This window comes from Lissotriton helveticus, chromosome 5_1 (genome assembly GCF_964261635.1).
Source record: "Lissotriton helveticus chromosome 5_1, aLisHel1.1, whole genome shotgun sequence".
NCBI lineage: Eukaryota > Metazoa > Chordata > Amphibia > Caudata > Salamandridae > Lissotriton > Lissotriton helveticus.
The window spans coordinates 1,349,142,098-1,349,168,965 of record NC_136065.1 but is presented as its reverse complement, the minus strand read 5'-3'; the positions used below and the strand labels follow the sequence as shown (position 1 = coordinate 1,349,168,965).

The following is a 26,868-nucleotide window of genomic DNA, read 5'->3' as shown; positions in this document are numbered from 1 at the left end:
CCTGCTTGCCTCCACGAACACAGTAGAATGCTGTTGGACATGATTGAACTATGTCTTCATAACAATTTTTTCTTTTTTCCAATCAGGTTTTTCATCAGGTAAGGGGGGTGGCGATGAGGGCCTGTTTTTCTCCCAGTTATGCCTGTCTACACATGGGATACTGGGAGGAACGGGTCCTCACGCCATCCTAGCGATAATTTCTAACAAGGTCGTCAAATGGCTTCGCTATATTGACGACCTCCTGATAATTTGGAAAGGGTCTGAGGGTGATGCGGTCAATTTCATAGAAGAATTGAACAGTAACACTTTGAATTTGGGGTTCACCAGTCAAATTAATGAGAAATCAATCTGTTTCTTGGATGTGGAAACCAGACTTTTTAGAAAACCGACAGCCGGCAATGCTGTGCTCCATGCGTCTAGCCACCACCCAGCCCATCTAATACTCAGCATCCCATATGGGGAGATGCTGTGCATTAGAAGGATATGCAGCTCAGATCTAGACAGCAGACTAGCACAGAATGAGTGCAGGGCAAGATTCCTGAGGAGGGGGTATCAGTATGAAGTATTGGACAAAGCCTTGTGTAGAGCCAATACTGTGGGAAGACTACAACCTGTAAGATCACTTGAGCACTTGTCTTCCACATCATTGAATGAGAACAGACTGATCCTAACGTACAGTAATCAACATCTGGCAAATCGTAGAATTGTGCGAAGGAACTGGTCTCTTATTTCAAGTGACCCGGTTCTAGGAAAGCAATTACTTAACCCTCCTATTATTACCTATAGAAAGGCTAGGTCTATGCAGGACAGCTTGGTTTCCAGTAGTCCTGAAGTCAGAGTAGCAGGAAATTGGCTATCTGGCAGTAAAGGGTTTTTTAAGTGCTCAGTTTGCAAGGCGTGCAAGAACGGAATAAATAAAAGTGAGTACATGATACCCTTTAGTGAGAAACCTGTTTGCATCCAATCAAAATTGACTTGCAAAACTGAGTACGCGGTGTATGTGCTGGAGTGTCCATGCGGCTTACGTTATGTGGGCAGCACGAAGTTGTCGGCACACAAAAGGATACTCCAACACCTCAGAGCCATTACCAACGGCGACACCGCGTACCCAGTTGCGAGACATTTTGAGGAATCTCACAATCAGAACCCCGCAGGATTGAAGTATTTTGTAATCGATATTGTTCCTCCACTCAGGAGAGGGGGTGACCGGGAGTCACTCCTACGTAAATTAGAAACAAGACACATAATTTTGTTCGATTGCAAAATTCCCAACGGTATGAATTCAAGTGAAGATTTTTTTACCTGTTTGTAGCCATCCTTGTTGACTCGAACATATCTGTAAATATCTGCTCTTCCAACCGATATTCTGTTTATTTAACTTTTTCATATATTTAGGTATTGTAATTTGTTGCACTTTTTGTAATCAATTTAACCTTTGATTGGTACAGCGTGTTGATATGTATTTATTTGCGGAGTTTTGCACATTTAATTGCACATGACTGCTATTTGCACATTGATTATAGCCCACTTGGGCCGTACAACTTAGGCAAATGCAATTAAATGAACGGACTGATGGGACATAACAGGCCTGATGCTGGAAAATGAACATAATAGGGTTCCTTTCATTTATCAGATTTGTGCCTGGTTTGTACAGTTGTCCTTAGCGAGCTTTTTGTATGGGAATTTTTTTGCAGTATCAATTTGAATGGACATGTGTATAGTAAGATGACTAAAGATCATTTTAATTCTTGAATTTATTCAAGGTTTTTTTTACATGTTTTTATTCATTGTACTGTTGGATATATACATTTTGCTCTGCTATTTATTGTACTTTACATTTATTCTTATGGTCTATTCATTGCAATTATCTATATGTTTTTGACCGCAAACAAGGAGATACTAGTCTGTCTTCTGTGTTCATGTAACATTGTCAGCACGCTAGCACTTTAAAAGGTCACTCCGCCTTCTCAGCGATGTCATGTGATCAAGGGCCTTCGCGGGCTGAAACGAGTCATGGCGGACTTGGTGTTTGGGCTTTAAATAAATAAATATTTGCACCAGTTGCGGGTTCGTCTCGTCTTGTCCTATCGACCTTTGAAGACGTTGTATGGCTCATATATATACATATATATATTCTCAAGCAATTGAAAACAGACACCGCACTCTTCTCGGATGATTAAAGCAGTTTAATTCAGCTCAGAAAAAACTTCCTTCACCTACGCGTTTCGAACAGTAAATGTTCTTGATCACGGTAGTAACTACCGTGATCAAGAACATTTACTGTTCGAAACGCATAGGTGAAGGAAGTTTTTTCTGAGCTGGATTAAACTGCTTTAATCATCCGAGAAGAGTGCGGTGTCTGTTTTCAATTGCTTGAGAATTAATTACGAGTCTTGTCCTTGACTCGTCGCCTGCACCAGCTGAATGGCCGCTCCTCCTAACTGAGGGACGTTTGCTTGTGAAATACACACATATATATATATATATATATATATATATATATATATATATATATATATATATATATATATATATATATGATTCCGCCACCAAACTGCCGAAAGGACGAAATAGCAGACCCAGAATCAGTGCAAGTTTAGTTTATTTAGAAAACGCGTGCACCTCCCCCATACATACATTTGCTATTTTTTGGTGTACGGGCACACACATGTGTATTTTTTTACAAGGCTAAAGGCTTTAGTCCTACTTTTATGGCTGATCTGTCCGGGTTTTTCCTTCTCAAAATCTGGTCACTCTAGGTGGGGGGGGGACATGCAACTTCATGGTAAACTGCTATAGCCAGGGTTGCAAATAGAGTCTATGGCGACATTACCCCTCTGCTATTGGTACGTTTTAAATGGAATGCTATCATTTCAGGAAGAGGTGGTCCTAGAGGCCGCCAAAAAGAGCAAGGTTGTTTTGTGTCTTAATGATGCATAGTCTACCATTAAATGAGAAAATGTATTGTTGGTAAAAACTCCTTTCTAAATTAGGAAAGTGAACCCACATTTCGTTGTAACCTCTTTGAACTTGGTTAAATAGCAAACACATTTAATTAAACTGGATATCGTTTTTGTTAACAACCTTCTTACGGTCCGTTGAAATTCCAATAACAAGCTATATATTCTAGGACGAGTGACCTAACATGTATGAATCTAATACCTTTTTAATCTAAGGACTGCTGATTTTGCTGTTTTGTTATCAATGTGAACGGAGAACGTCAGTATGGGTAGCTCTTGTTTTTCCACTGACACCCTAAAATTGGTTTCTGTCTTCTGTCCTCACTCCCTGGAAATGACCCTTGAATGGCCTCAAGAAGGCATTGGACAGCTGGACAAAGTAATCCCTGCACCATGCTGGATAAACTCCGTGCACAAATTAGGTGGACAGCCGGTGATGCACAGGTAGAGGTTGGGGACTGGTAGTAACACCCAAATTGGGCCTCCCTCTTAAAATTTAAAGTGACAAAATTATTTTCCAGAACCTTTTATTTTGTTCTTTCTAGAGCTGCTGGCTATTCCCAACCGGCTTAGAAGTTCGGGTCTCAGGAGGATACAGTAACATAATCAGGTTACTCTATTCTTCATGAAAGAAAATATCTTTCCAGCAGATAAACCAAACTAAATGCTGGGATGGCACAAGAACCCCCCGGCTCATGTGGCAGATGGACTCAGTGATGTTCCTGTGGTTAGCAGACATAAAGGATGATGATTCTACACAAAGGAGTACTTTGCAGACCCCCTGCCGGCCTCCATGGCGAAAAATCTCAGTCCCGTCATTTCACCCCTCTGGACTATGGTTATAAACAGCTCGCTACGCACTGGGTTTATGCCAGACTGCCTAAAACTAGGCCAAGTCTCTTCACTTAAAAAAAAAAGAGCCTTAACCCTGAAGATCTTAACAACTTCGGGCTAATCTCCAACCTGCCCTACCTGGCCAAAATCCTCGAAAAATGTGTCTTACTCCAACTCAACCAGCACATTGGCACCAACAATCTCTTGGACTCTCACCAATCAGTCTTTATAAACAGCCTTACTAAATATAGAAGATAACATCCATAAATGTATGGATGCTGGTCGCTGCTGCCTGCTTGTCCTCCTAGACCTGTCTGCGGCCTTCAACATGGTGGACCATAAACTTCTTCTCAACACCCTTAAACAGCGGATCGGAGCAGAAGGCATGGCACTGAAATGGTTAATTTCTTTCTTTCACAACCACTCTCAACAAATCAAAATTAAAAATTCAACGTCTGATACCTCCACTATAACCAGAGGTGTGGCTCAGTCCTCTCACCTACTCTATTCAATATCTACATGGAGCCCCTCACTACCATGATTAATCAAGCCAACATCGGAGGAGGAGCTTAGCGCGCAACCAAGATGGCCGCGTGAGCTAAGGGTTCCCGAGACCCTCGCAACCTCCCACATCTATCCTGTCGTTTATCCTGCCCATTATTGATGTCTTTTTGACGGCGAACCACTACTGAGGTGAAATCTGTTTTCAGAATTTGAATCACACCCTGGGAGCCGGAGTTACGGCGAATTGAAGATTGCAGCCTACATCTCCATGATGCCCGGCTGTGGATTTGGCATGGTGCCCGGGTCGTAGTTGAACAACATCGGCTTGAAGGGGCTGGGTCATCCGGTCCGGTTGCTTTCACTTTCAGTTTCGTTTTCGGGTGATGCTGTGACTGGAACCGAGCTCACCCCTGAGCCTGAAGACGGCCGCAGTGACACCCATGAGTGTGATTTCTCATCGACTTGACGAATCCGGAGGACGTTTGGCCTGAGCCCCCTGGCTGGGGCTGCCTCCGCCCGAGGGAACCAGGGGCCGCCATCTTCCTGACGCGTCTCTCCTATTTAATTTAACTTATCTCCTGCAATGACGGGGAAACCGGAGGGCGAAAAACAGAAACTTAAGACCACTCGGCGGGGTGGCTATACACAGACTAACATCATGGATCGCTATGCCCAAGCTAAGGGATCCCCCAGGGGATCTGCTAGGTCGCAGGAGGACACTAGGGACCCATCTACTCCGGCCAATGAACTGACCCTGCAAGATGTTACGGCCGCCATTGACGGGATTAAATCCTCATTAGGGCAACAAAGGGAGACTATCGCCCATAAGCTTGATACTGTGGCGATAGATGTCAACCTGATCCGCACGGACCTGGCAAAAACTAACGAGAAGGTCAAATCACTGGATATCAAGACTTCTAGTCTTATGGGTGATGTCGCTGACCTACAGACGGAGGTCCGTCACCTAAAGACTACTAGTGATCTTCTCACACGTCGTCTGGAGGATTATGAAGGAAGGGCCAGGCGGAACAATGTTCGTATTATTGGTGTCCCGGAGAAGGCCGAGGATCCTGCAGCTGACCTCTTTGTTGAGAACCTTATTGTTGGACACCTCGCACCTAAAGGATTGAGTAAGTTCTTTACAGTGGAACGGGCTCACAGGGTTCCGGGTGGCAAACCGAAATTGGGCGCCCCACCGCGGCCTATTATTGCGAGAATTTTTAATTTTCGTGATAGGGACGCTATCCTGCAGGCCTCTCGGTTGGGTGAACCTACGAGGTTCGAAAACACGAATATTAGCTTCTACCCGGACTTCACCCAATCTGTTCAGAAACAGCGACTCGGTTTTCTGGGGGTGAAACGACGATTGCGTGATATGGGACTCAAATATGCCATGCTGTTCCCGGCCAAGTTGAGGATTGAACATGCTGAGCGAACTTATTTTTTTGATCTACCAGAGGTGGCGGCCAACTGGCTGGACACTTTACCTAATCAACATCCATCGGAGGAGCGATCTGGCGGAGCAGAGGGCGGACAGGGGGACCAAGAATAGTCGCCGGCTGCTTGGTTCCTGGGATTTTTTTGTGGACCTTGGACTGTGGTTTGATAATCCTGATATGTGGTTTAATGTACATTTGGGGGGTTGCGGGGCTAGTGGTGGGTCCCTTTTTCCTCCTCTGCTGGTCTTTTTGTAGTTTAGTTAAATGTGGGGGAGACAGGCACACTGCAAGTTTGGGTGGCTTTTTAGTCTAATGCAGGGGTGCAGGGTGGGGGGCTTTGTAACAGGATGTTGGGGGGGTTGGGAGGTTCTGTAGGGGTGTGTGTATGTTTTCTTGCAAGGTACTGTATCCTTAAATCGTTTCATCAGGGTGTTGAGCTCTTATTGGGGTTGGATTTTCTTTCTTCTTCGGGATGGGGGTAGAGGGCTGAAACTGATGAGTTGGAATGTGAATGGGCTGGGGAATAGGATAAAACGTGGGGTGGTGCTGCAGTTGTTAAAACGTCTCTCCCCTGATGTAGTCCTTCTTCAGGAGACACACTTGATTGGTAATACTTGTCATGCTATGAATAGGAGGGGTTATCGTCTGGTTGCACATGCTGGGTTTTGCTCCGGTTCTAGAGGGGTTGGAATCCTCTTTAAAAATTCCCTCCCCCTGGAGATAGACTCCGTTGTTCTTGATGATAGAGGGCGCTATGTCGCTCTTACGGGAAAATGGGAGGGCCGCACCCTCTCTCTGGTCTCGGTTTATGTCCCCCCTGGCCTGCAATCAACTACGTTCGCGGACCTGGGGCGGATCATCCTGGCTCTCCCTGAGGAGTCACTGATTCTGGGTGGTGACTTTAACGCAGTAGTTTCTGGGATGGTCGATCGACACCCGCCCAGAGATCTAAAGGGATCACAGAACTGGCTCCATGGATTCCTTGACACCTTGAGTCTAGTTGATTGTTGGAGGTTGTTACATCCTACTCAACGGCAATATACGTTTCATTCGGGCGCCCACGGTAGTCTCTCCAGGATCGACTATGTTTTGGTACCGGCGGCGCAGGCTCCTTCTGTCTCTGAGATCAAGCATTTGGCTCGGGGAATTTCAGATCATTCTCCTATATGGCTGCGGATGGATTTAGACTCCGGGTCCGAGGGACGGGTTGCCCCGATTAATCCTTGGTATTTCCTAAACCCTACCACACATGCTGCCCTGGTTAAATCTCTTGAACTGTATTTTTGGGAAAATGAGGGTTCTGTTTCATCAGCGGTATCGCTTTGGGAGGCTTTTAAGACCGTCCTTAGTGGTCAGGCCCTGTCATTGATAGCGGGTGCTAAGAAACGGAGGGATGAGGAGGTGGTTAGGCTTGAGACAGAGATCGCTGACATGGAGCTTGACCTGGAGCGGGGGGTCACCTGTGCTAAGACCCATATTTTGCGACTTAAACAACTTGACTATAGGACATTGGTTACCGACGCGGCTAAGGCCATGAGTAGGGAGCAGCAGGGACGTCTATATGACATGGGCGACAAAGCTGGTAAATTGATTGCGTGGCTGGATAAGAAAGATCGAGCTAATCGAGTGGTGCCTGTGATTGAGACAGATGTTGGTGTTCGGATCTCTGACCCTAAGGAGATAGTTCAGTGTTTTGCAGATCACTTCAAGTCGGTGTACTCCTCGGTGTCTGACAGACCGGAGGAGGATTCACATTTATTATTGCGGGATATTGCTTTACCGTGTCTTACTGACATTGATAGGGACCAAATGGATGCTGCTATAACACCTGATGAAGTGGCACTTGCAATTCGCTCCTTGCGTTCGGGAAAGGCTATGGGTCCCAATGGCCTGCCTATCAAACTCTACAAGTTGCGCCCTAACAAGATGGCCCCCTATCTCCGGGACATGTTTCTGGAGTCTCAGGAATATGGCTCTCTCCCCCGTGATCAGTGTTCGGCGACCATTGTAGTGATTCATAAGGAAGGGAAGCCGAGAGATAAGTGTGCGTCGTATCGACCTATATCCCTTTTAAATGCGGAACCCAAGATCCTTGCGAAAGTATTGGCGAACCGACTGATTACGGTAATTAGCGATTTGATACATCCGGATCAGTCCGGTTTTAACCCGCATAGGAATACTGCCCTGAATCTCAGGCGACTGCACGGTGTTCTCTTGAGAGCTGCGACGCTGCGTGAGCCGGCCATCTTGGCGTCGTTGGATGCCACGATGGCCTTCGACACTGTGGAATGGCCGTATTTATGGGCCGCGTTGGCTAAGTTTGGGTTTGGACCCGGATTTATCGGCTGGGTGCGGTTGCTCTATGAGGACCCCTAGCGCAAATTGTTGTGAATGGCCGTGCCTCGGCTCCGTTTAGTCTTGGGAGGGGAACTCGTCAGGGTTGTCCTTTGTCACCGCTTTTATTCGCTCTAGCTCTTGAACCCCTCGCCGCGTGGATCCGGTGGGAGCCCTCTATGAAGGGTATTCGGTGGGCCCCGGAGTTTGAAGATCGCATCTCGCTTTATGCAGATGATATCTTAATGTATTTGACTTCGCCCCGGAAATCCCTTATAGTTTTGTGCGATGTCTTGAATTCATTCGGCAGAAACTCAGGTCTAATCATTAATTGGACCAAATCCTATCTTTATGTCCTTTCAGGCGATGTCCCTCTTCTCCCAAATAATTGTCCCATCCAGATAGCACACTGGGTTTAAATACCTCGGTATTTACATTTCATTGGACCCCACGACTCGGTATGAGCATAACCTCCTTCCTCCCTTGTCTAGATTGAAACAAGATGTCGCAGGTTGGCGTAAGCTTCCACTTTCACCGATGGGTCGTGCGGCTCTTTTTAAAATGATGTCTCTGCCTCGTTTTCTCTATGCACTCCAAAACACGCTTGATGTCGTTCCAGCCAGCTATTTCCGTGCAGTCGAGGGTCTTCAAAGGAAGCTGATTTGGGATGGTAGACCTCGTATTGCGCTTGCAAAACTGACGCTCCCATGGTATGACGGGGGGATTGCTCTCCCTGATATCAAACGTTACTATTGGGCGTCACAATTGGGAGCCATCAATCATTCTACGTATGGTCCCGAATTGAACCCCGCCTTTGCAATGGATAGATGGCTGTTACCTGAGGGTAACTACTACAGGGCACTATATTCTAGATCGGTGATCGGGGACTTGTCGGGACCTACCAAGATGGCAGTGCGTCTATGGCGGGATGCAACTAGTTCGATGGGGTGGAAAGACCGCTTGACTCGGGCGACTCCGCTCTTTGGCTCTGATAAACTGGGTAAATTGTGGAAGACCAAGGGATTTGATAAGTGGGATCTCATCGGTATCAGTAAGGTGGGAGACCTCTGGATGAAGGGCCAGATTAAATCGTTTGAACTGCTCAAGAAGGAGTATGAACTTGCTGATTCAGAGTATTTCCGTTACGCACAGGTTGGACATTCTTTGGGGTCGGTTTTTCCAGTTTGGGAGGTGATTCCGGAGTCGTCCCCGCTCGAAGACAGATTGTTGGACAGTCATGTGCCCGATAGTACTATTTCCTTAGTCCATAAAAAACTAATAAATGATAGGTCGGATCTCCTTTTGCATCTTCGTGACTTGTGGACCCGTGACGGCCTTGAACTGGATGACGAGGACTGGCAATCTGCGATCTCCTCTCCCAAGGAGGTTGCGATACCGGCTCGACTCAGACTGGTTCAACTTAAGATTCTTCACAGGGTATATGTCACGGGCCCCCGATTGGTACACATGGGCCTTTCTGAAGAGGGTTTGTGCAAGCGAGGATGTGGTCAGGTGGGGACATTTCTTCATATTATCTGGGAATGTTGTGAGGTTGCCGCCTACTGGAGTGGGGTACATGATGTGATGAAGGATGTTACGGGGTTGCCCTTTTACCAGAGGCTAGGCGATGTCTATTGAATGTCTGGGAACCCACGGATTATAATGCAGCCCAGACACAATGGGCGACCATGGGGGCCATGATCGCCAAATGCGATATCACTAAATTGTGGGGATCCCAAAAGCCACCTACTGTTGCATTATGGAAAGAAAATATGGATTGGTGCATGTTCCGAGAAAAAACAGTGTATTCGGCCCGGGGCCGGCCCCGGAAGTAGTGTAGAATATGGCGACCCTGGAATGCCTACCGTGGAGATATTTGTGCATCGCCTATTGCAAATAACACTGATGTCCCACCTTCCCCCTGAACACACATTCTGACTGTTTCTCACATGTGTATCGATTTTTTTTTGTCCTCCCCCTTCCCCCCTTTCATATACAGATTGTTGATTTTATTTGTAACGACTTTTCCTCCCCCATTTGAGTTGACACGTTGTTTAATATACTCTTTACCTTGCTGTTTTTATATTTTCAATAAAAAAAGAAATATAAAAAAAAAAATCAAGCCAACATCACCTACCACCTCTATGCAGCCAACATCCAGCTCTACCTGGAAGTCTCCTCCCCAGAAGACATACGCCTGGCTATCACACAACCACTTAAAACCTAACCAAGACAAGACGGAAATCCTTCTCCTCTCATATAACGGACAAACCCACCAGGCCCAAGAATGGATTAAGCTTATGGACTCCCTAAACTTCGACCTAACCCCGGCCCGCTCCGCCAAGTCTTTGGGTGTCTTACTGGACCCTAACTTGAACATGAGCTCACACATTAAGGCTACAGCTAGGAGTGCCCATCACAAATTAAAACTACTCAACAAAACCAAGCCCTTCCTCCCGCCTAATGATCTCAAGACTGTAACGCAAGCCCTGGTTCTATCCAGACTAGATTAAGGGAACGCTACCCTCACAGGCTCTGCAAAATCTCACCTAGCCCCCCTTTTAAACCACTCTAAACGCAGCCGCAAGGATGGTCACTGGAGCTAAAAGGCACGATTATCTCCCCCTCCCTGAAAGAGCTCAAATGGCTCCCTATTGAAGCTCGATGTCAGTTCAAAACTGCCTGTCTCACCCACAAAGTCCTTCACACTGGTAAACCAGTCTACCTGGCAGACAAGCTCACCAAGGCAGGCCAGGCAAGAAACCTGAGGAGCACCAACAACCTACTTCTCATTCCCCCCAAGAGGCGCAAACAAAAAGCCCTAGCCTGCTCCTTTTCGGGCAATGCCCCCAAAATCTGGAACTCACAACCAACAGATCTCAGAACTAATCCCTCCTTCGGGACCTTAAAAAAAAACTCAAGGATCTCCTCCTCGCTCGGCACCTTTAACCTCCGGCTCAACACACCATTAGCCACCATCTCCATTTTGATATGCCATTTGATATGTGTCTGTTCTTTCTTATTTTCTGTGAACTTGTAAAGCTCTCCGATACCCTCGGGTCCGGCCAGCGCTATATAAAACTCTCTCTAAAACTAAATAAAGTACAGGGCGTTAGCCTTACAAACAGTAAAACTTTTAATTTGAACTTTTCTGCTTCAATCTTAACCACAACTCAGAGCCAGAATTAAAGTGTACAAAGTTTTTGTTTCCCTATAAAAGGTTTATAAATATCCGATTTTCACATTTGTGAAGCTTTCTGGGTTTCCTAGTATACCTTCAGCGGTGCAAAGATTTTCTCTATACAGCTAGGTCATTTTTACTGCAGAATTTTTCAACATAAGTATACCTTTTGCTAAGCATTTCAATACACAACAGCTGTGCAAAGGAGTTACAAACTGTTTCCTGCAAAACATTTCTTATGCAGAAGCACTTTTTGCATTAAAAAGGATATAAATAACATACGTTGTGGTAAAGTAAGAAACGTTTCAAGTTTTCCAAAGCCTTAGCGAGCGTTGCAAAAATATGTGCATCTTCGTAAACATATAGACCTAGCGAAAATAATGACCACAGGGATTGTGAGTCACTTCTTTAGAGGAGCATTTTATTTTAAGTTCACATATCAGGAGCGAAATCTTTCAAGACAGACATGACAATTCTGGGCGGGTGACTTCAGATGTGCTTGACCTCAAAATTGGCAGCCTACTGACCTTGTCAGAGTAATGAGTGGCTCCTACTGACAGGTAAGGGCCTGACCCTGATATCTGTTGCAAGCAATGACAGGCAGAGATATTCATCACCATCCTGGAGTAAGCTGGGGCATCAGGGCGAGGCTGCCATTTGTGCAGCAGGTGCAGTGGCACTGGAGCACAGTGAACCATGATTATTGCTGTATTTCACAGTTCAAACAGCGGCGGAGGGGGGGGGGGCGGGTGGAGGTCATTTCCTTACTTGCAGTAAAGCCCAGTGGACAATGGCAACACCACTGTGAGAAAGCAAGAACTGCTATGAGGCTCTTTGAAAAGCAAGAACCTTAACATTAATTCCGTGTGAGCTGCACGGAAGGTCGTGATCTTGGGCTCCTGAATAGCCCTAGAATTTCTGCAGGGAATGCTGTTCTTGGGCTTCTTACAGAAATTAATCAGTAACTTGGGGTGAGGCTGCGACCTGGAGAGAAGGGTGAGATGTAGGGGAGGGAGAGGAAACTGGAGTGCCAGAGAAAGAGGAGAAAGGCAGAGAGAGAAATGGGAAAGAGGGAGCAGAGAGAGATGGGGAGAGCGATATCACTTTTGGCAGCCGACAGCAGGCTTGCAAGGAAGCGCGCAGCCTCTCCTCAGAAGCCAGGCACATAGTTGGTTATTAAATCAAAGCATGATGCACTAGTACACTTAAACCGTACTAGAAAATAACATAAAAGGGCTTACTTGTATTCAAAATCAGGCTAAATAGACGAAGCCAGCAATGGTGACTACGTTGTGCAATCTGTCCCCTCCAACAAAGCATTCTGATTGGTATTCCAGCACTCGCGCTTTGCCACAATGTTCATGTTTCCTCATTTTAAGACATGGGACTTAGCTTGTCTGGGCGTTAAGCCAGGCCCAGACAAATGAGGTTATTATTTTTTATCTTTTCTTTCAGTGGTTACTGTCTGCATTTTCTTGACAGATATCCTTCCCACAGTTCTATTGTTTTTTACATTTTTCATTTCTTTCTCTTTTTTCATTTCATTACCATTGTATTATTCTTTTTAAATCTTTTTGATTTAATTCTTTTACAATGTCTGTAAAAGTATCATAAATGCTAATACACTTATTAAAATGTTATTCCGAGATTAAGAGAAACAGTTGTGAAAAACAGGATATAAACACCTACTATTGTATTTGTTGTATTGTAGAGATGGTGCCAGCGGAATGTTAAAGGATAAGACGAAGCTAGGAAAAGCCACAACGCAGACGGATGACTGGAGGTGCCTGCTACAGACACACCCTCAAACAACTGCTTGCCTGAATCCTTGCACCACGGCGACCACAGAGAATAATTCAGCGTCCCAATTTGCCAACGTTGGCCAGCCGGACCCCGCACGCCATGGTGGTACATGATGGCATGGAGGCGGTGGACACCGCCAGGAGGAAGGGCATAGTGCTGGAGCCTTTCCACCACCAGGTGGGAGGGCACATGAGCATGCTGAAGTATGATGACCACACTGTCTGCAAGCCTTTGGTTTTTCAGGAGCAGAGTTTCTATGAATCGCTGCCAGTGGCCATGAGACAGTTCACGCCTGAATACAGAGGTGAGGAGGAGAGGGACCACCTCTTGATGTATGGTGGGAGGAATGAGGCAGGCCAACATGATAACGAGGGTCAGCATGGTCCACTGATGGGTGCAGGAGGGGAGTGGCTTTCCCATGGTTTGGAGCACACGTCTCAAGTACAACATCTAAGCCTGTAGGCTGTTTCCTCCTGGGACTGCTTACAAGCCAGTCAGGTGATGCTTAAGCTTGTAACAATGCACAGTCCACAGTAGATGGGGCTCTACATTATGATAAATATACATACAGTGCAAGTCAATATTTTTTCAGTTGCACAAGAGGTTCTACATCAGAAGCGATGTTCGCAGTTGCAGCCTGTAAGGGAGCAACAAGTGCCTCTGATAAACTCCCCGAGCTTTCACATGACAAAAAGTACCAAGTCAACGTTGCAACAACACCATAATGACACTGAGCCCTGCAAAGTTTACTTTGATTGTACTGGGTGCGAAAAGATATTACTGGGCAAATTTCAGTAGCAGGAAATTCAACCCAAAAAAGAAAGCATGTTCCTACTAAATACTCCATTAAGAAATAAAACGCTACTAATATCAAACTCTACGCAGGTCTCCGAAATTAAATTGTGCTGAACAATTTTACTTGATAACGTGCATGTCACTCAGTGGTCTGATAGCCATATTTGAACTGGAAGTGCTGTGTGCTACAAGCCGCTGTAATGCACTTCCCCAGGCATGGAGGCTGCCCAGAGAAAAGGCAACGCAAAGTAATCATTTCTTTAAACTATTGTTCCAATTCCTGCTCATCTACGAGCAGAAGTATAAAGAGGTGACCTAGAGCAGCTGAAGACACGGTGAGCTATGACACATCCCAGACATGTGTATCCTTTCGTAAGGTGAGGCCCCAAGACTGTGATTTGATATTCTCTGAAATAAGGCCTAGCCCTTTGGAACATCGGCCCAACAGACTGCACCTCTAGGACGCCTCAGGAAATTATTTGCAGATTAACAAGACATATCAAAAACTATCAGCTATTACACCGAAAACGTCACTTATTAGATGTTTGTAAGTCTATGTTTTGTTTTGGGCTAAAGCAGACAGTCCGATCTACATTAGGTCTTTCAGAGAATTAAAAAAACCTTTTGGCCAGACTGCTTCTGGCTGGTTAATTATTGCACACTGCGATATTTATGATGGTCAAGAGGCTGGAATACAATGCCCAGAGGGCTATGACCCACGGTGAACATTGGATTGTATTAAGTGATTCCATAGAATAGTAAGATTATAGGTTAGTCATTGTATGCTCGCTGAGTATTGTTTAATTGTATAACACTTTTCTATTGTAATAGAAAGCTCATTGGGGCACACCAGTAGGTGAGGGGGGGGGGGGGGAAGCACGGACACAGACACCAGAAGTGTGTGAAAAAGGCCGCTTTTATTGGAATCAGGTGCACATATAAAACATCCCCCTTGGCCTGTGCCGCACAAAACTACTGCTCACTAAATAACAACTGCCTAACAGCCCCCCACCCCCACCCCTAAATGCAAACCCGAACATTGCAACAGTAATCCAACAACATACGCTCATCAACCTGCCCCTCTACTAGATGCCCCTAATGACCTCCATGACCCCAAACCCCCGCTACCATGCAGTCCCAGGCCTCCAGCCAACCACCCTATTTCCTTAGGACAGCGCCCCACAACGCACCTGTTCCAGCGACAAAAAACACAACCTCAAACCTAAAAAGTGCACCCTCAACCAAAAAAGCCCCTCGGGACAAATCCTCGACCACCCCCCCCCCCCCCCCCCCACCCCGCAAGGGGAAAACAGCGTGGGCCTAAAACAAAAAACCCGAAGGAACCCTGCAAAAAAGGGAGGGAGGGTGGGACAAAATGTTTCCCCGACCTGACTGCTGTGTCACCGCACCACAAACGTGCGCGGTGACACAAAATGGCCACCTATATACCCCCGCGTCCCCAGGCAGCCCAAAAGGAGCCCAAACCGCCCAACCAGCCCAAAAAGCGCCGCTACGGCGCACCCATATGGCCAAACTTCCCCCTCCCCCCCCCCCCCTCCTCTGGTGCCCCAAACTTCCCCGGGGGGGCGAGCCTCCCGTTGGTCGGCCACCCCCCCAAATCCCCATTGGGGCACACCAGTAGGTGAGGGGGGGGGGGGGGAAGCACGGACACAGACACCAGAAGTGTGTGAAAAAGGCCGCTTTTATTGGAATCAGGTGCACATATAAAACATCCCCCTTGGCCTGTGCCGCACAAAACTACTGCTCACTAAATAACAACTGCCTAACAGCCCCCCACCCCCACCCCTAAATGCAAACCCGAACATTGCAACAGTAATCCAACAACATACGCTCATCAACCTGCCCCTCTACTAGATGCCCCTAATGACCTCCATGACCCCAAACCCCCGCTACCATGCAGTCCCAGGCCTCCAGCCAACCACCCTATTTCCTTAGGACAGCGCCACTCGAAAGTCGCTTACGACTTTCGACCCCCCCACTAGGACTCCTGTCTCCTGGGGTACCGAACCACCCCCAGGGCCCCATCTATAGCCTCCTTTAACTGCACTATGTACAGCTCCATGCCGTACCTGGACAGGTGGACCCCATCCTCCAGGAAGAAATAGTTAGCACCATAGCACAACTCCGGGTGCTCCATCCTCCCCACCCCTTCCTTGGCGCAGAAAACGCGCATCTCCCGATTGATCTTCCTTCGAGCCCTGTCTATGGCCCCTGGGCGCTCAGCTCCCCTCCACACCCGCCTGGGAATAAATTCTGACCATATGACATGGCAGCCCGCCCATCGCCTCCCGATTTCCTGCAGGTCCTGTCTCATCTGCTTGAGCAGCGCCAAACCCTTGCACTGCACCAAGTCGTTCTCGCCCAGGTGAATTACCACCACATCCGGGCACACCCCCCCTTTCACCAACGTGTTTAACAATGGCAATAACTCATGCCAACGCCTACCCCCTTTTCCCCTCCAATGACATCTATACAACCCCGGATCCAATCCCAAATTGAGCGCCTGATGTCTGTCCCACTCCGCTCGTTCAGCCCGCCTGACGAACGAATGTCCCACAATATACAGATTCAGGACAGCCACATCCGGCCCCGCCACAGCACCTGCAAAGACACATAGATTAACATCGGGAATCATTGCGACAAAGCACCATCCGCCTCCCTCAACCTCACATACGTCCTGTAAGCGTCCGATTTCCACCTACCCAGCCTCTGAATCTCTTCCTTACCCCAACCCCTCCGTGCCGCCTCCGTCGCTGCCCCAATCCTAAAAGAATGCGTTCCGAACGCCAGGGGATCCTCCCCCAGGACCCGCAGCGCCCGCCGCAAGACCCACAACGCTTGCGACGCCGTCACCCTTCCCCCCCCACCCCGCCCAAACACCTCCCCCTCCGACACGCCACTTTCAGCCATCAACCTCCTGCCCCAAACCGCCGGGCACACCCCCTCCGTGTCGCCCGGCCCCAGCACCACCCAAGTACCAACCCCCCGCTGGTCAGTCTTCGAGCGTCTCAAACACACCGCCACTTCCCGGTCCCGCACCTCCACCTCTCCCCACAGCACCCCCCGCCGCCCCCTTGCACCCAGCAGCTCCGACACTCGAAACGCCCCAAAGAAAAGCCATGACATCAACGTAGAGAAACGCACCGACTCGCCCACATCCCTGCACACCTCCGGCAGCGCGCCAATCACTCCTGCCAGCAAAACCGCCGAAATGGGACGGCGCCGCCGCACCGTCGCCCCACGCTCCCTCGCCCACCCCTCCAGCAGCCTGGTTCCCAACTCCCCCGCCGACGGAGGGTAACCCCACCACATCTTCCCCATGAAGGCCACCGCCGACAACTTTCCCGCAATTGACACCCGCGACAAGCCCCTGTCCATAAGCGCCAACATGAATCTTACCACCTGTTCCTCGCGCTGCCACCTGTCCCCACACCGAACCGCACCTGACTGCAGAAATTCCTCCCACGCTAGCTCGTAAGCCTTCCAAGTCGACACAGCCACAGACGTCCTCACCAACTGAAAGACCCGGCCTCGCCTACCGACCACAGTTCTTCCGGCACCGGCGTCCTGACGTCCTCCGCCGCCGTGGCTAGCCCATGGAACCTCTCCCACTGTGAACGAGACAAGGCATCCGCAATGTCATTGTCCACACCGGGAACGTGGCGCGCCTGAAACAGTATGTCATTGTCCAAGCACCGCAAGACAAACACCCGCATCAATTTCAGCACCTGAGGATCCCGAGCCGACTGCCTGTTCACCACCTGCACGACGGCCATGTTGTCCACTCGAAAAAGTACCCTCTTGTGTGCCAACGCCCCTGCCCACACCGTGACAGCCACCACCAAGGGGAACAACTCCAGGAACGCAATGCTCCTCCCCCCCGCCTGCCAATGGTCCGGCCACTGCTCCGCACACCATTTTCCCTCCCAGTACAGGCCGAAACCACCGACGCCCGCCGCATCCGAGTACATGGTGACCTCCCACTCCCAGTCCTCCGCCGGCGCCATCGGCACCCCATTGAAACGCTCCAAGAAAGCCCGCCACATGCGCAGGTCCTCCTTCACCCCCGCCGAGAGGCGCACATGGTGATGCGGCAATGGCAAACCCGACAACGCCAGCCCCAAACGCCGGCAAAACGTCCGTCCGGCCCGCACCACGCGGCACGCAAAATTCAAATGACCCAACAACACCTGTACGTCCCGCACCGTCACCTTCCGCCTCGCCAACATGTCATCCACCAGACCCAACATCGCCACCCGTTTGTCTTCTGGCAGGCGTGCTTCCATGGCGACCGAGTCGAGCTCGATACCGAGAAAGGACAACACCGTACTGGGACCGCACGTCTTCTCTGGCGCCAGGGGAACCCCAAATTCCCCCATCAACCCGGCCAAACCATCCAGCAGCCGCTGACAATCCGCCGCACCGGGCCGCCCCACCAGGAAGAAATCATCCAGATAGTGCGTCACTGACTCCGAGCCTGTGCGCCTGGAAAAAACCCACTGAATGAAGGAGCTGAACCGTTCAAATAGTGCGCACGAAATGGAACACCCCATCGGCAGCGCCTTATCCACAAAGTATTGACCTTGAAACTGGATCCCTAGCAGCTGGTAATCCGCCGGGTGCACCGGAAGGAGTCGGAAAGCCGACTTGATGTCGCATTTCGCCAACAGCGCACCCCGCCCCGCCGTCGCAACCAGACGTCGCGCCACGTCCACCGACGAATACGTCACCGACGCCAAATCCGCCGAAATGTACGCATTGACCGACTCCCCCTCCGGCCAAGACAAGTGCTGTATCAGTCGGAACTGCCCCTCCTCTTTCTTAGGCACCACCCCGATGGGGGAAACGATCAAACCTGGCAGCGGCGGCGCCGCGAAGGGGCCCGCCATCCGCCCTTCCCTGACCTCCTTGAACAGTTTCTCTCGCACTATGCCCTTGTGCGCGTTCACCGATTTTAGGTTTTCCGCCCAGCGAGCAATCCGGGGACCTTCGTACCCCAACCGAAAACCCTCCCGAAAACCCCTGCGCAGCACCGCAGCATCCTCCGCCCGCGGATACGCCGCCAACCAGGGCTCCATCCGCTCGATCCTAACCGGCGTACGAGCCCTTTCCCAGAGCCCCTGCTCCCCCCCCTCTACCCCCACCCCTCCCCCCGCCTGACCCCCCTCTGGCAAATCCACCCCCCTGCGGGGGCAGCTGGCCTGGGGGGCCCCCGGAACCCCAACACCGCAGCGCCGGGTGGTTCCGTCCGCACGAAGAGCACTCATGCCGGAAACGGCACGCCGCCCGCCCGCAGGCACCCCTGTTGAAATCCCAGCAGGCCCCGATTGTAGCCTGGCTGCCGGAGGCGCCCTGACCCACCCCCCCACGGGTGGGGCGCGCCGAAAAGGGGGGGGACGCCAGCGGCAAACCGCTGGCCGTGTAGACGGTGCGGCCAAACTTGGCCCCTCCCATCGTCTGCTGGTACAAATCAGAATCCAGCTCCCCCCACTGGGCCTCGGGGTCCCCCGCCAAGCGAGCCCGAAACTCCTCGTCGTAGTGCGACCAAGCATACCCGCCGTACGTCACCTGCGCCCGTCGTACCACGTCCATGTATTTAAAGAGCGCGACGCACCTGTCCGGGAATTTCTCGCAATACACGCTCGCGTAAATTAGGAACGCCGCCGACCAATTGTCCAGCGTCAGGGGCACCCTTGGGCGCCTAGCCAACTCCTGCTCCTCCTCTTTTGACCCCTCCTTCGATGTCAACTCCCTATGCAGCAGCTTCAAAATATCGATGTATTCCCCCTTCCAAATCTTCTCCTTCGTAGCCGCGGAAAGGTGCGCCCCCAGCGGCTTGGTCAGCCCCATGTACGGAAGCCTCCGCACCGGGATTACACAACTCTCCTTACTTCCCCCCGCCGCCTCCTTTCCGCCCGGCGCCGCGTCGCCCGCCGCCGCAACCCCGCTTCCTCCGCCCGGCGCAGCCCCGTCCGACCCCCCGCCGTCGGTACCGACTCCCGCGTCCTGCACATACCGACCCCGCACCAGCCGCCACCCATCCTCCCCATCGCCCCCAGACCCCACGGACACCTGCACACAACGCCTCTTAGCGCTCCCCGCGCCGTCACCTGTCTTACCTGGCGTCAAGGTCGGCGTCCTTGCTGGGTCCCGCCGCCTAACCAGTTGAGCCGAGGGGGCCGTCACTCTGGGAGCTTCCTGCCGTGCTGGCACCTGAAATACACTTCCAACACCATTACCAGCCCCCCCATCTTCCCGAATCTCTCCCTCCTCCTCAGACTCACCATCCGCCGGCACCACACCACTTTGGCCCCCCAACTGGAGTTCCACCCGGCTCAAACCCGCCCGCTCACGACACACCCGCATTAAATCCATCAAGTCCACACTCCCCCTCCTAGGCACCACACTCGCAGGCAATCCAGAAATATTCGTGTCCATCCTTACTCCCCCAACCCCGGCGGCCGTAGAGACCCATCGGGGAGGGGCCGGCGGAGACGCGTCTCGCCTCCAGTCGCCCAGTCCCTGAGCCAGGTCCCTCGTCGGAGCTCGGCCGTCCGCACCAAACAGAGCCGGCCCATCCACTCGGTGGGTGGGAGCCGCATGCTGCTCCCCCGAGCGCCTTACCAACAGCTCCTGCCAAGGAAAAAAGGTGGAGTCCAGCATGCCAGGGTAAAAACCACCCCCCTCGCCCCCCCACGCGCTGCCCCCACCGCCAAAACCCCACCCCATCGCCGCACCCCTCCCCCATCCCGACGAATGGCCACCGCGCCGCGCCGGGACACTCCCTCCCCCCAACTCCCAAGCCCCTTCCCCCGCCCAACCCCCCAGCCCCCCCCACCCCCCGAAACCCCAACTCGGCCCCACCCCCCTTCCACGCCCCACCCCCCCAGCCTCCCCCCAGGCCACGCCACTGCCCCCCGTACCCCACCCAAAACTCGCCACCCGCCCGCCTGTGCCCCCCTCCCGGCCCCCAGCCCCCCCCTCAAAACCGCCCCTCCCAAACGCCCCCCCCGACCCACCCCCCTCGCCGGTCAAGCCGCCGCCTCCCCTCCCGCCACCCAGCGCCTCCGACCCACCCCGCCCTCTCACCCCCGCCCGGCCCCTCTCCCCCCCCCGGGCCCCCTGCCCCAGCGCCAACCGCCCCCTCGCCCCCCCTCCCCCCTCCTCCTCCGATGACTCACCCCAGTCCAGCTCCGTGTCCTCCCCCCCACCCCCCACCCCCTCCTCCTCCACATCTGTCTCCTCAATGAGCAGCGGCGAAGCAGCCCCCCCCAGCCCCACCCCCACCAACTCCCCGCGCTCCCCACCGCCACTAGCGCCCTCCCCCCCCGCAGGCCCCTCCGCACTGTCACCCCCCCGCCCCCCCCCACCATCGCTCGCGCCCTCCCCATCCACAACCATCCGATCCCCACCCCCCTCCCCCACACCTCCCCGGCCCTCCGGCCGCGCATCCACCGCTGCACTCCCCTCCTCCCGCCCTCCCCCCACCCCCCCTTCCCCACCGGTCACGAAGACGAGCGGCCTCTTCCGCCCCGCCTCCCGGGCCTTCCGCGCCCCCCCCTTTGATTTGGCCGCGGCCTTCGCCGGAGCCTTGGCCACCGCCCGGCCTCCCCCTTCCGCCCCCCCGCCCCCCCTCCCCCCCCGCCGAGCAACCCGCGACCTCGGAGGGTCGCACGCCGCCACAGCTGCCGCGGCGCCGATGGCAGCGCGCCGCGGCGGCCTCACCTGCACGTCGGGCCGCATTAAGTCCATGCGGCCCGCCTCTGCCAACAGCCTCAGTGCCTCCACAACACGCGGGTCCGTCGCCGCCATCCCCGACCTCACGCCCCCTACCGCCGACCTGGATCACCGCAACACACACCGCCGGAGCGTCGCACACTCCTCAGCCCGCTCCCACGGTTCGGACAAGCCGCGCACCGCCGCCAAACAACCGCCGGGCGAATTCACTAGTGGACAAAATGTTTCCCCGACCTGACTGCTGTGTCACCGCACCACAAACGTGCGCGGTGACACAAAATGGCCACCTATATACCCCCGCGTCCCCAGGCAGCCCAAAAGGAGCCCAAACCGCCCAACCAGCCCAAAAAGCGCCGCTACGGCGCACCCATATGGCCAAACTTCCCCCTCCCCCCCCCCCCTCCTCTGGTGCCCCAAACTTCCCCGGGGGGGCGAGCCTCCCGTTGGTCGGCCACCCCCCCAAATCCCCATTAGGTTGAGCACCCATTAAACAGATCTGCTTGTAATCACAGTTGCATATCTGGCCGAGGCAATTCAGCCTCTCGTAACGTGGGTGGTAGAAGGGGTAGCATAAGGTTGCAACAGATTTTACATAAATCTGAGGAGGTGAAATCAATCGGCGGTCTCTGCAATACAGATTACTATAATATTTACCCAGCACGTGTTTCTTGTTCTAAATACTTTCCGATATTTCAGGCTATAAACAGGGGTAAATCCGAGGAGAGGTGCATGTTTAATGGTGATTTGAAATGATCCGATCGATTTCTGAGAGATCAAGACTCAAAATAAGCAGCAGTACTCATATAAAGAAAATCCAGACGACGTATGACTCACGGTAGCGTGACCATGAGCAGCGCAGTAATCGGACACCTGGCACACGGCGGGGTATCCAGAGCAGTGCAGGGGCTATAAAACTACCAACTATAGCCGTCAGGGAACTGGCCTGCCTCCAGGGACGTCTGGACAGCTTACGACCATTGTATATACTCCAAAGTGACTCCAATATCCTTTTAACGTAAAGCAGTGCGTAATTATTGCATTTCTTCTCATGAATAGTGACTTTGTGAGGAGCAGTAGTATTAATCTGGAAGGACGGCAGCCCTATTAACTTAATAAATGCACTCTGGTTAGGTCAAAACACAGTTCTGGGAGAATCTCTTCTCAACTCCTGGTAGCTATGGAAGAAGCAGCATGCAATCCCCATAGAAGTACGTGTTAAGGCCGAGCAGTACTAACAACTTTTAAAGTAAAGAACATAACAATCCACAGGGGGGAGTAGGAGAACAAGTGCAAGTAGCAAGGTGGAAGAATTTATACAAGGGGCCTTCGAGCAGGGCAACTCCAGAACTTGGGTGCAATCGAAGGCTAATCCCCTGTGGACAGCAAACAAAGGGCATGGCAGCATCAATGTGTTGAACGCACTTCAAAGCAAAGTGCAGCAAGTGACAAAACAAGTTTCTTTTTTAATGGCCCAATCAGAAAAGGGGGCGTGCCCACAAGCTTGTCCAAAAGGAGACTGGGGCACGTGGTCCTGTGGCAGCGCTCTAGTGTTCCATGAGCGGAACAGGAACCACGTCACAGGACGTGGTAGGCGGAGCATTTAGTTTTCTCTGGCGCTCACCGCCAGAGGTAGCCAGCCCCGGCGCTCCGGAGTAATTAAACGTTAAATCAATTAACCACTGCGTCCTTGCTTCATTACAGTGGCGACGAGTCGGGATCAGCACGCGACCCCATTAATTACACGCATTACGCGTGAGAAGCATAACGGAGCGCGGCAGAGGAGCCGGCAAGGCGGGAAGAAGCGCGAAAAACGGCGCCAGCACAGCCACGAGCCAGGAGGGGGCCCCACAGCTGTCCTTAAGCCCAGTAAAGGCCACAGCACGGGTAATTACACCCCAAGGTGGAGAGTGAGCACAGCTAGAGAGAGGAAGACACCTGAAGGAAACCAACTAAGCAACCAGCCTTATTGCATCACTGTGAGCTCTCACAGGCGCCCCAGCACAGACAAGAGGGGTGCACGCTGGCGGATACTGCAGGCACATCGACTGCGAAGGCAAGAAGCAGCTCAGAGGCGGAATCTCTCACCACAGAGGGTGGACCGGGAGAAGACAGTGAGTGCGAGAACAGAGAGGACGAGGGAGGAGATCAAAGCGCCCCAGGGAGTCCATCCAGGAAAACTGTTGTCACACCTAAAACCAGGAGGAAGGCTCCAACCATGGCGAGTCAGAGCACGTCTCTCACCCAACTCGTCCCATTCCTCACGAAAAGCGGAGAACCGGAAAGGAAATGGGAAGACTGGAAGAGGTACTTCCTTAACTATCTGGAAGCGCTAGAAGAGGAAGGCGAGACCGCATTCACGAGTCTGAGGAAAAAGAAGATCCTTCTCCATAACTTAGGTCCAGAAGGGCTCAGGATCTATGACACCATAGTGAAAGGAGAAAGAGCCGCAGCGGACACGGAGGTGTTTGATCACGCCATTGAAGACTTGGACGCACATTACAGGCCTGTAGTGTGTGTCGCCATTGACAGATTTAACTTCTTTCAGAGGAAACAGAAGAGCGGAGAGTCTGTGGACGAATACGTCGTAGCACTGAGGAAATTAGCAGTCACGTGCAAATTTGGGGGACTGCATGATGAATTCATCAGGGATCAAATTATTATGCATACCTCCAGTACCCACATACAGGAGAAATTGTGGGTGAATGGCGACGCTCCACTCAAGGAGATCTGGGCGATGGTTAAAAAGGCCGAACTATCGAAAAGGTGTGCCCAGGCAGCGAAGAGGGACGCCCAGGAATCGCAAGCAGTGTGTAGGGTAATGGCGCCAAACAGAAACGACCGTTGGAAGCAAAATGAGACGCGGAAGACGCAGGGAGGAAACAGAGCCGACTTCTCCACTAAATCACAGACGGACAGCAAGACACACAGAAAAGAAAGAAACCAGTGTTACAGGTGTGGTAGCAGTAACCACATGGGAAACGACAAGGCGTGCCCCGCCTTCAAGGCCAGGTGTTCCTACTGCAACATCTTTGGACACTACGAGAAAGTGTGTCGCAGAAAACCGAAGAATGCCATAGTGCGCTTGGTAGACCATGATCAGAGAGAAGACTCCAGTGATCAAGACGACAAGGGTGAAGAGGAGGAATTCCTGTACATTGATGTCCAAGTTCTAGAGATGGACGGTTCCAACACAGACAGGCCTCGTCTCGACATGCACATAGGAGGCATACCCTTGGAGATGATTGCGGACAGCGGAGCGCCCATCTCAATAGTCCAGAGGCAGGTATGGGAAGACAACTTTGCAGCGAGGATCAAAGAAACACTCCTACCCATGGATGTGAGACCAGTAACGTACACTGGACAGAAGATCCCCATGCTGGGATACTGCCCGCTCTTATTTGAATTTAGAGGTCGTCATGCGCAGTGCAAGCTGTACGTAGCGGAGAGAGGGCCGTCTGTTCTGAGTTGGAAGGATCAAGGAGCATTGGGGATCCAGCTCAACCCTGGTGGCATAGAGAAGATCCTACTCATGGACATGGCGGTCAGGGAAGATGTACAGTTGTGGAGGAAAACATATCCCAAGGTGTTCAACGGGCAGATTGGCGAGCTGGGCAAGTACACGCACCTCATCAAACTGAAGGAAGGGGCGGTACCAGTAGTGCACAGAGTGAGGAACATTCCGTTCCGCAGCAGAGAGGCAGTACAAATAGAGCTGGACAGGTTGGAGAAGGAGGGAGTCATCAGGGCGATAGAGAGCGCGGAGTGGCTGTCTCCCCTGGTGGTAGCCCAAAAGCCCAACGGCAAGGTACGTCTCTGCGTGGACCTAAGGGAGTTAAACAAAAACATTGTCATAGACAGATTCCCCTTGCCGCGCATCAGTGAAATGCTGGCGAAAACAAAGGACGTCACATGGTTTTCCACAGTGGACCTTTCGTCGGCCTATCATCAGGTTAAGCTTCATCCGTCGTGCACCCACCTCACGTCGTTTATCACACCCTTCGGGTGCTATGAGTTCGTGAGGATGCCCTTCGGCTTAGCTTCTGCCGCGGCCGTGTTCCAGAAAATCATGCATAAACTCCTAAAAGACCTTAAGGATGTCCTCTTCTTCCAGGATGACATTCTGGTAATGGGGAAGTCGAGGCAGGATCACAACGTGAAACTTCACAAGGTGCTGCAGAAACTGCAAGACAGTGGATTGACTGCCGAGTGGACGAAATGCAATTTGGGAGTGCAGTCGGTCACATACCTCGGCCATGAGGTGAGTGGACAAGGCATAACTCCGAAGAAAACAAACATGAGAGCCATCATGGAAGCGCCCACGCCGGAAAGAAAGGAAGATGTTCGGTCATTCCTAGGGATGGCCGAGTATTACAGCAAATTCATCCCTCATTTCGCAACAAAGACACACTACATACGACAACTGCTCAAGGAGAAGAACAGGTTTCAGTGGGGTAAAGAGGAGCAAGAAGAGTTCGACTCACTCAAGCGAGAAATGGGTACGGCCATTCCCCTCAAGGGATTTGACCCCGAAGCTGAGTCTATTCTCACCACAGACGCCAGTGACCGAGGCCTAGGAGCTGTACTAATGCAGAGAGAGGAGTCAGGAGAGACGTCGACCGTCAGCTTCGCCTCCCGCTCGTTATCGCCCAATGAGGAGAAGTTCAGCGTGGTGGAGAAAGAGATGCTGGCGGTGGTCTGGGCGGTAGAAAAATTCAGGCAATACTTGTGGGGCGCCAAGTTTCTCATAAAAACCGATCACAAGCCTTTAGTTCGTGTCCTGACATCAAGTGGACATGACCATGCCACGCCCAGGATTGCCAAGATGACCCTACGGCTATTGGACTTTGTCTATGACGTCGAGCACATTCCAGGGCCACAGAACAAAGTGGCCGACTTCCTAAGTAGGGCAGCTGCCATGGACGAAGCAAAGAATGAAGAAGGACAAGAGTGGGAAGGATATGTGGTTGCCACCATCCAGGACACTGAAGAGGTAATAAGCGCCCAGGACTGGGAGGAAGCATACCGAGAAGACACAGACTTGGAGGCCGTAAAAGGGTATGTTGTTCATGGCTGGCCCGAGAAGAGACACTTGAAGGAGGAACTGAAGAGATACTGGGAAGTCCGAGAGGAACTGTCTTTGGCTGAAAACCCAATGTTCTTACTCAGAGGGGACAAGGTGATTCCACCCAGGAACATTCTGGAACGGTTGATGTCTTTACTACATGAAGGGCACCAGGGCATCACAAAAACGAAAGCCTTG

General features: G+C 51.7%; 1 protein-coding gene across 3 annotated transcripts in view; it reads left to right on the top strand.

Moving 5' to 3' along the window:
- IP6K3 (inositol hexakisphosphate kinase 3) overlaps nucleotides 1-26,868 on the top strand; it is a 121,298-nt gene that overhangs the window by 27,718 nt on the left and 66,712 nt on the right. For 2 of the 3 annotated variants that reach the window (XM_078644241.1, XM_078644242.1), the window contains one exon: nucleotides 12,964-13,359. In XM_078644241.1, coding sequence (XP_078500367.1) covers nucleotides 13,155-13,359 — 205 coding nt within the window. In that variant the 5' untranslated portion in view covers nucleotides 12,964-13,154. The remainder of the gene's footprint in view (nucleotides 1-12,963; nucleotides 13,360-26,868) is intronic. The other variant, XM_078644243.1, reaches the window with a different exon arrangement.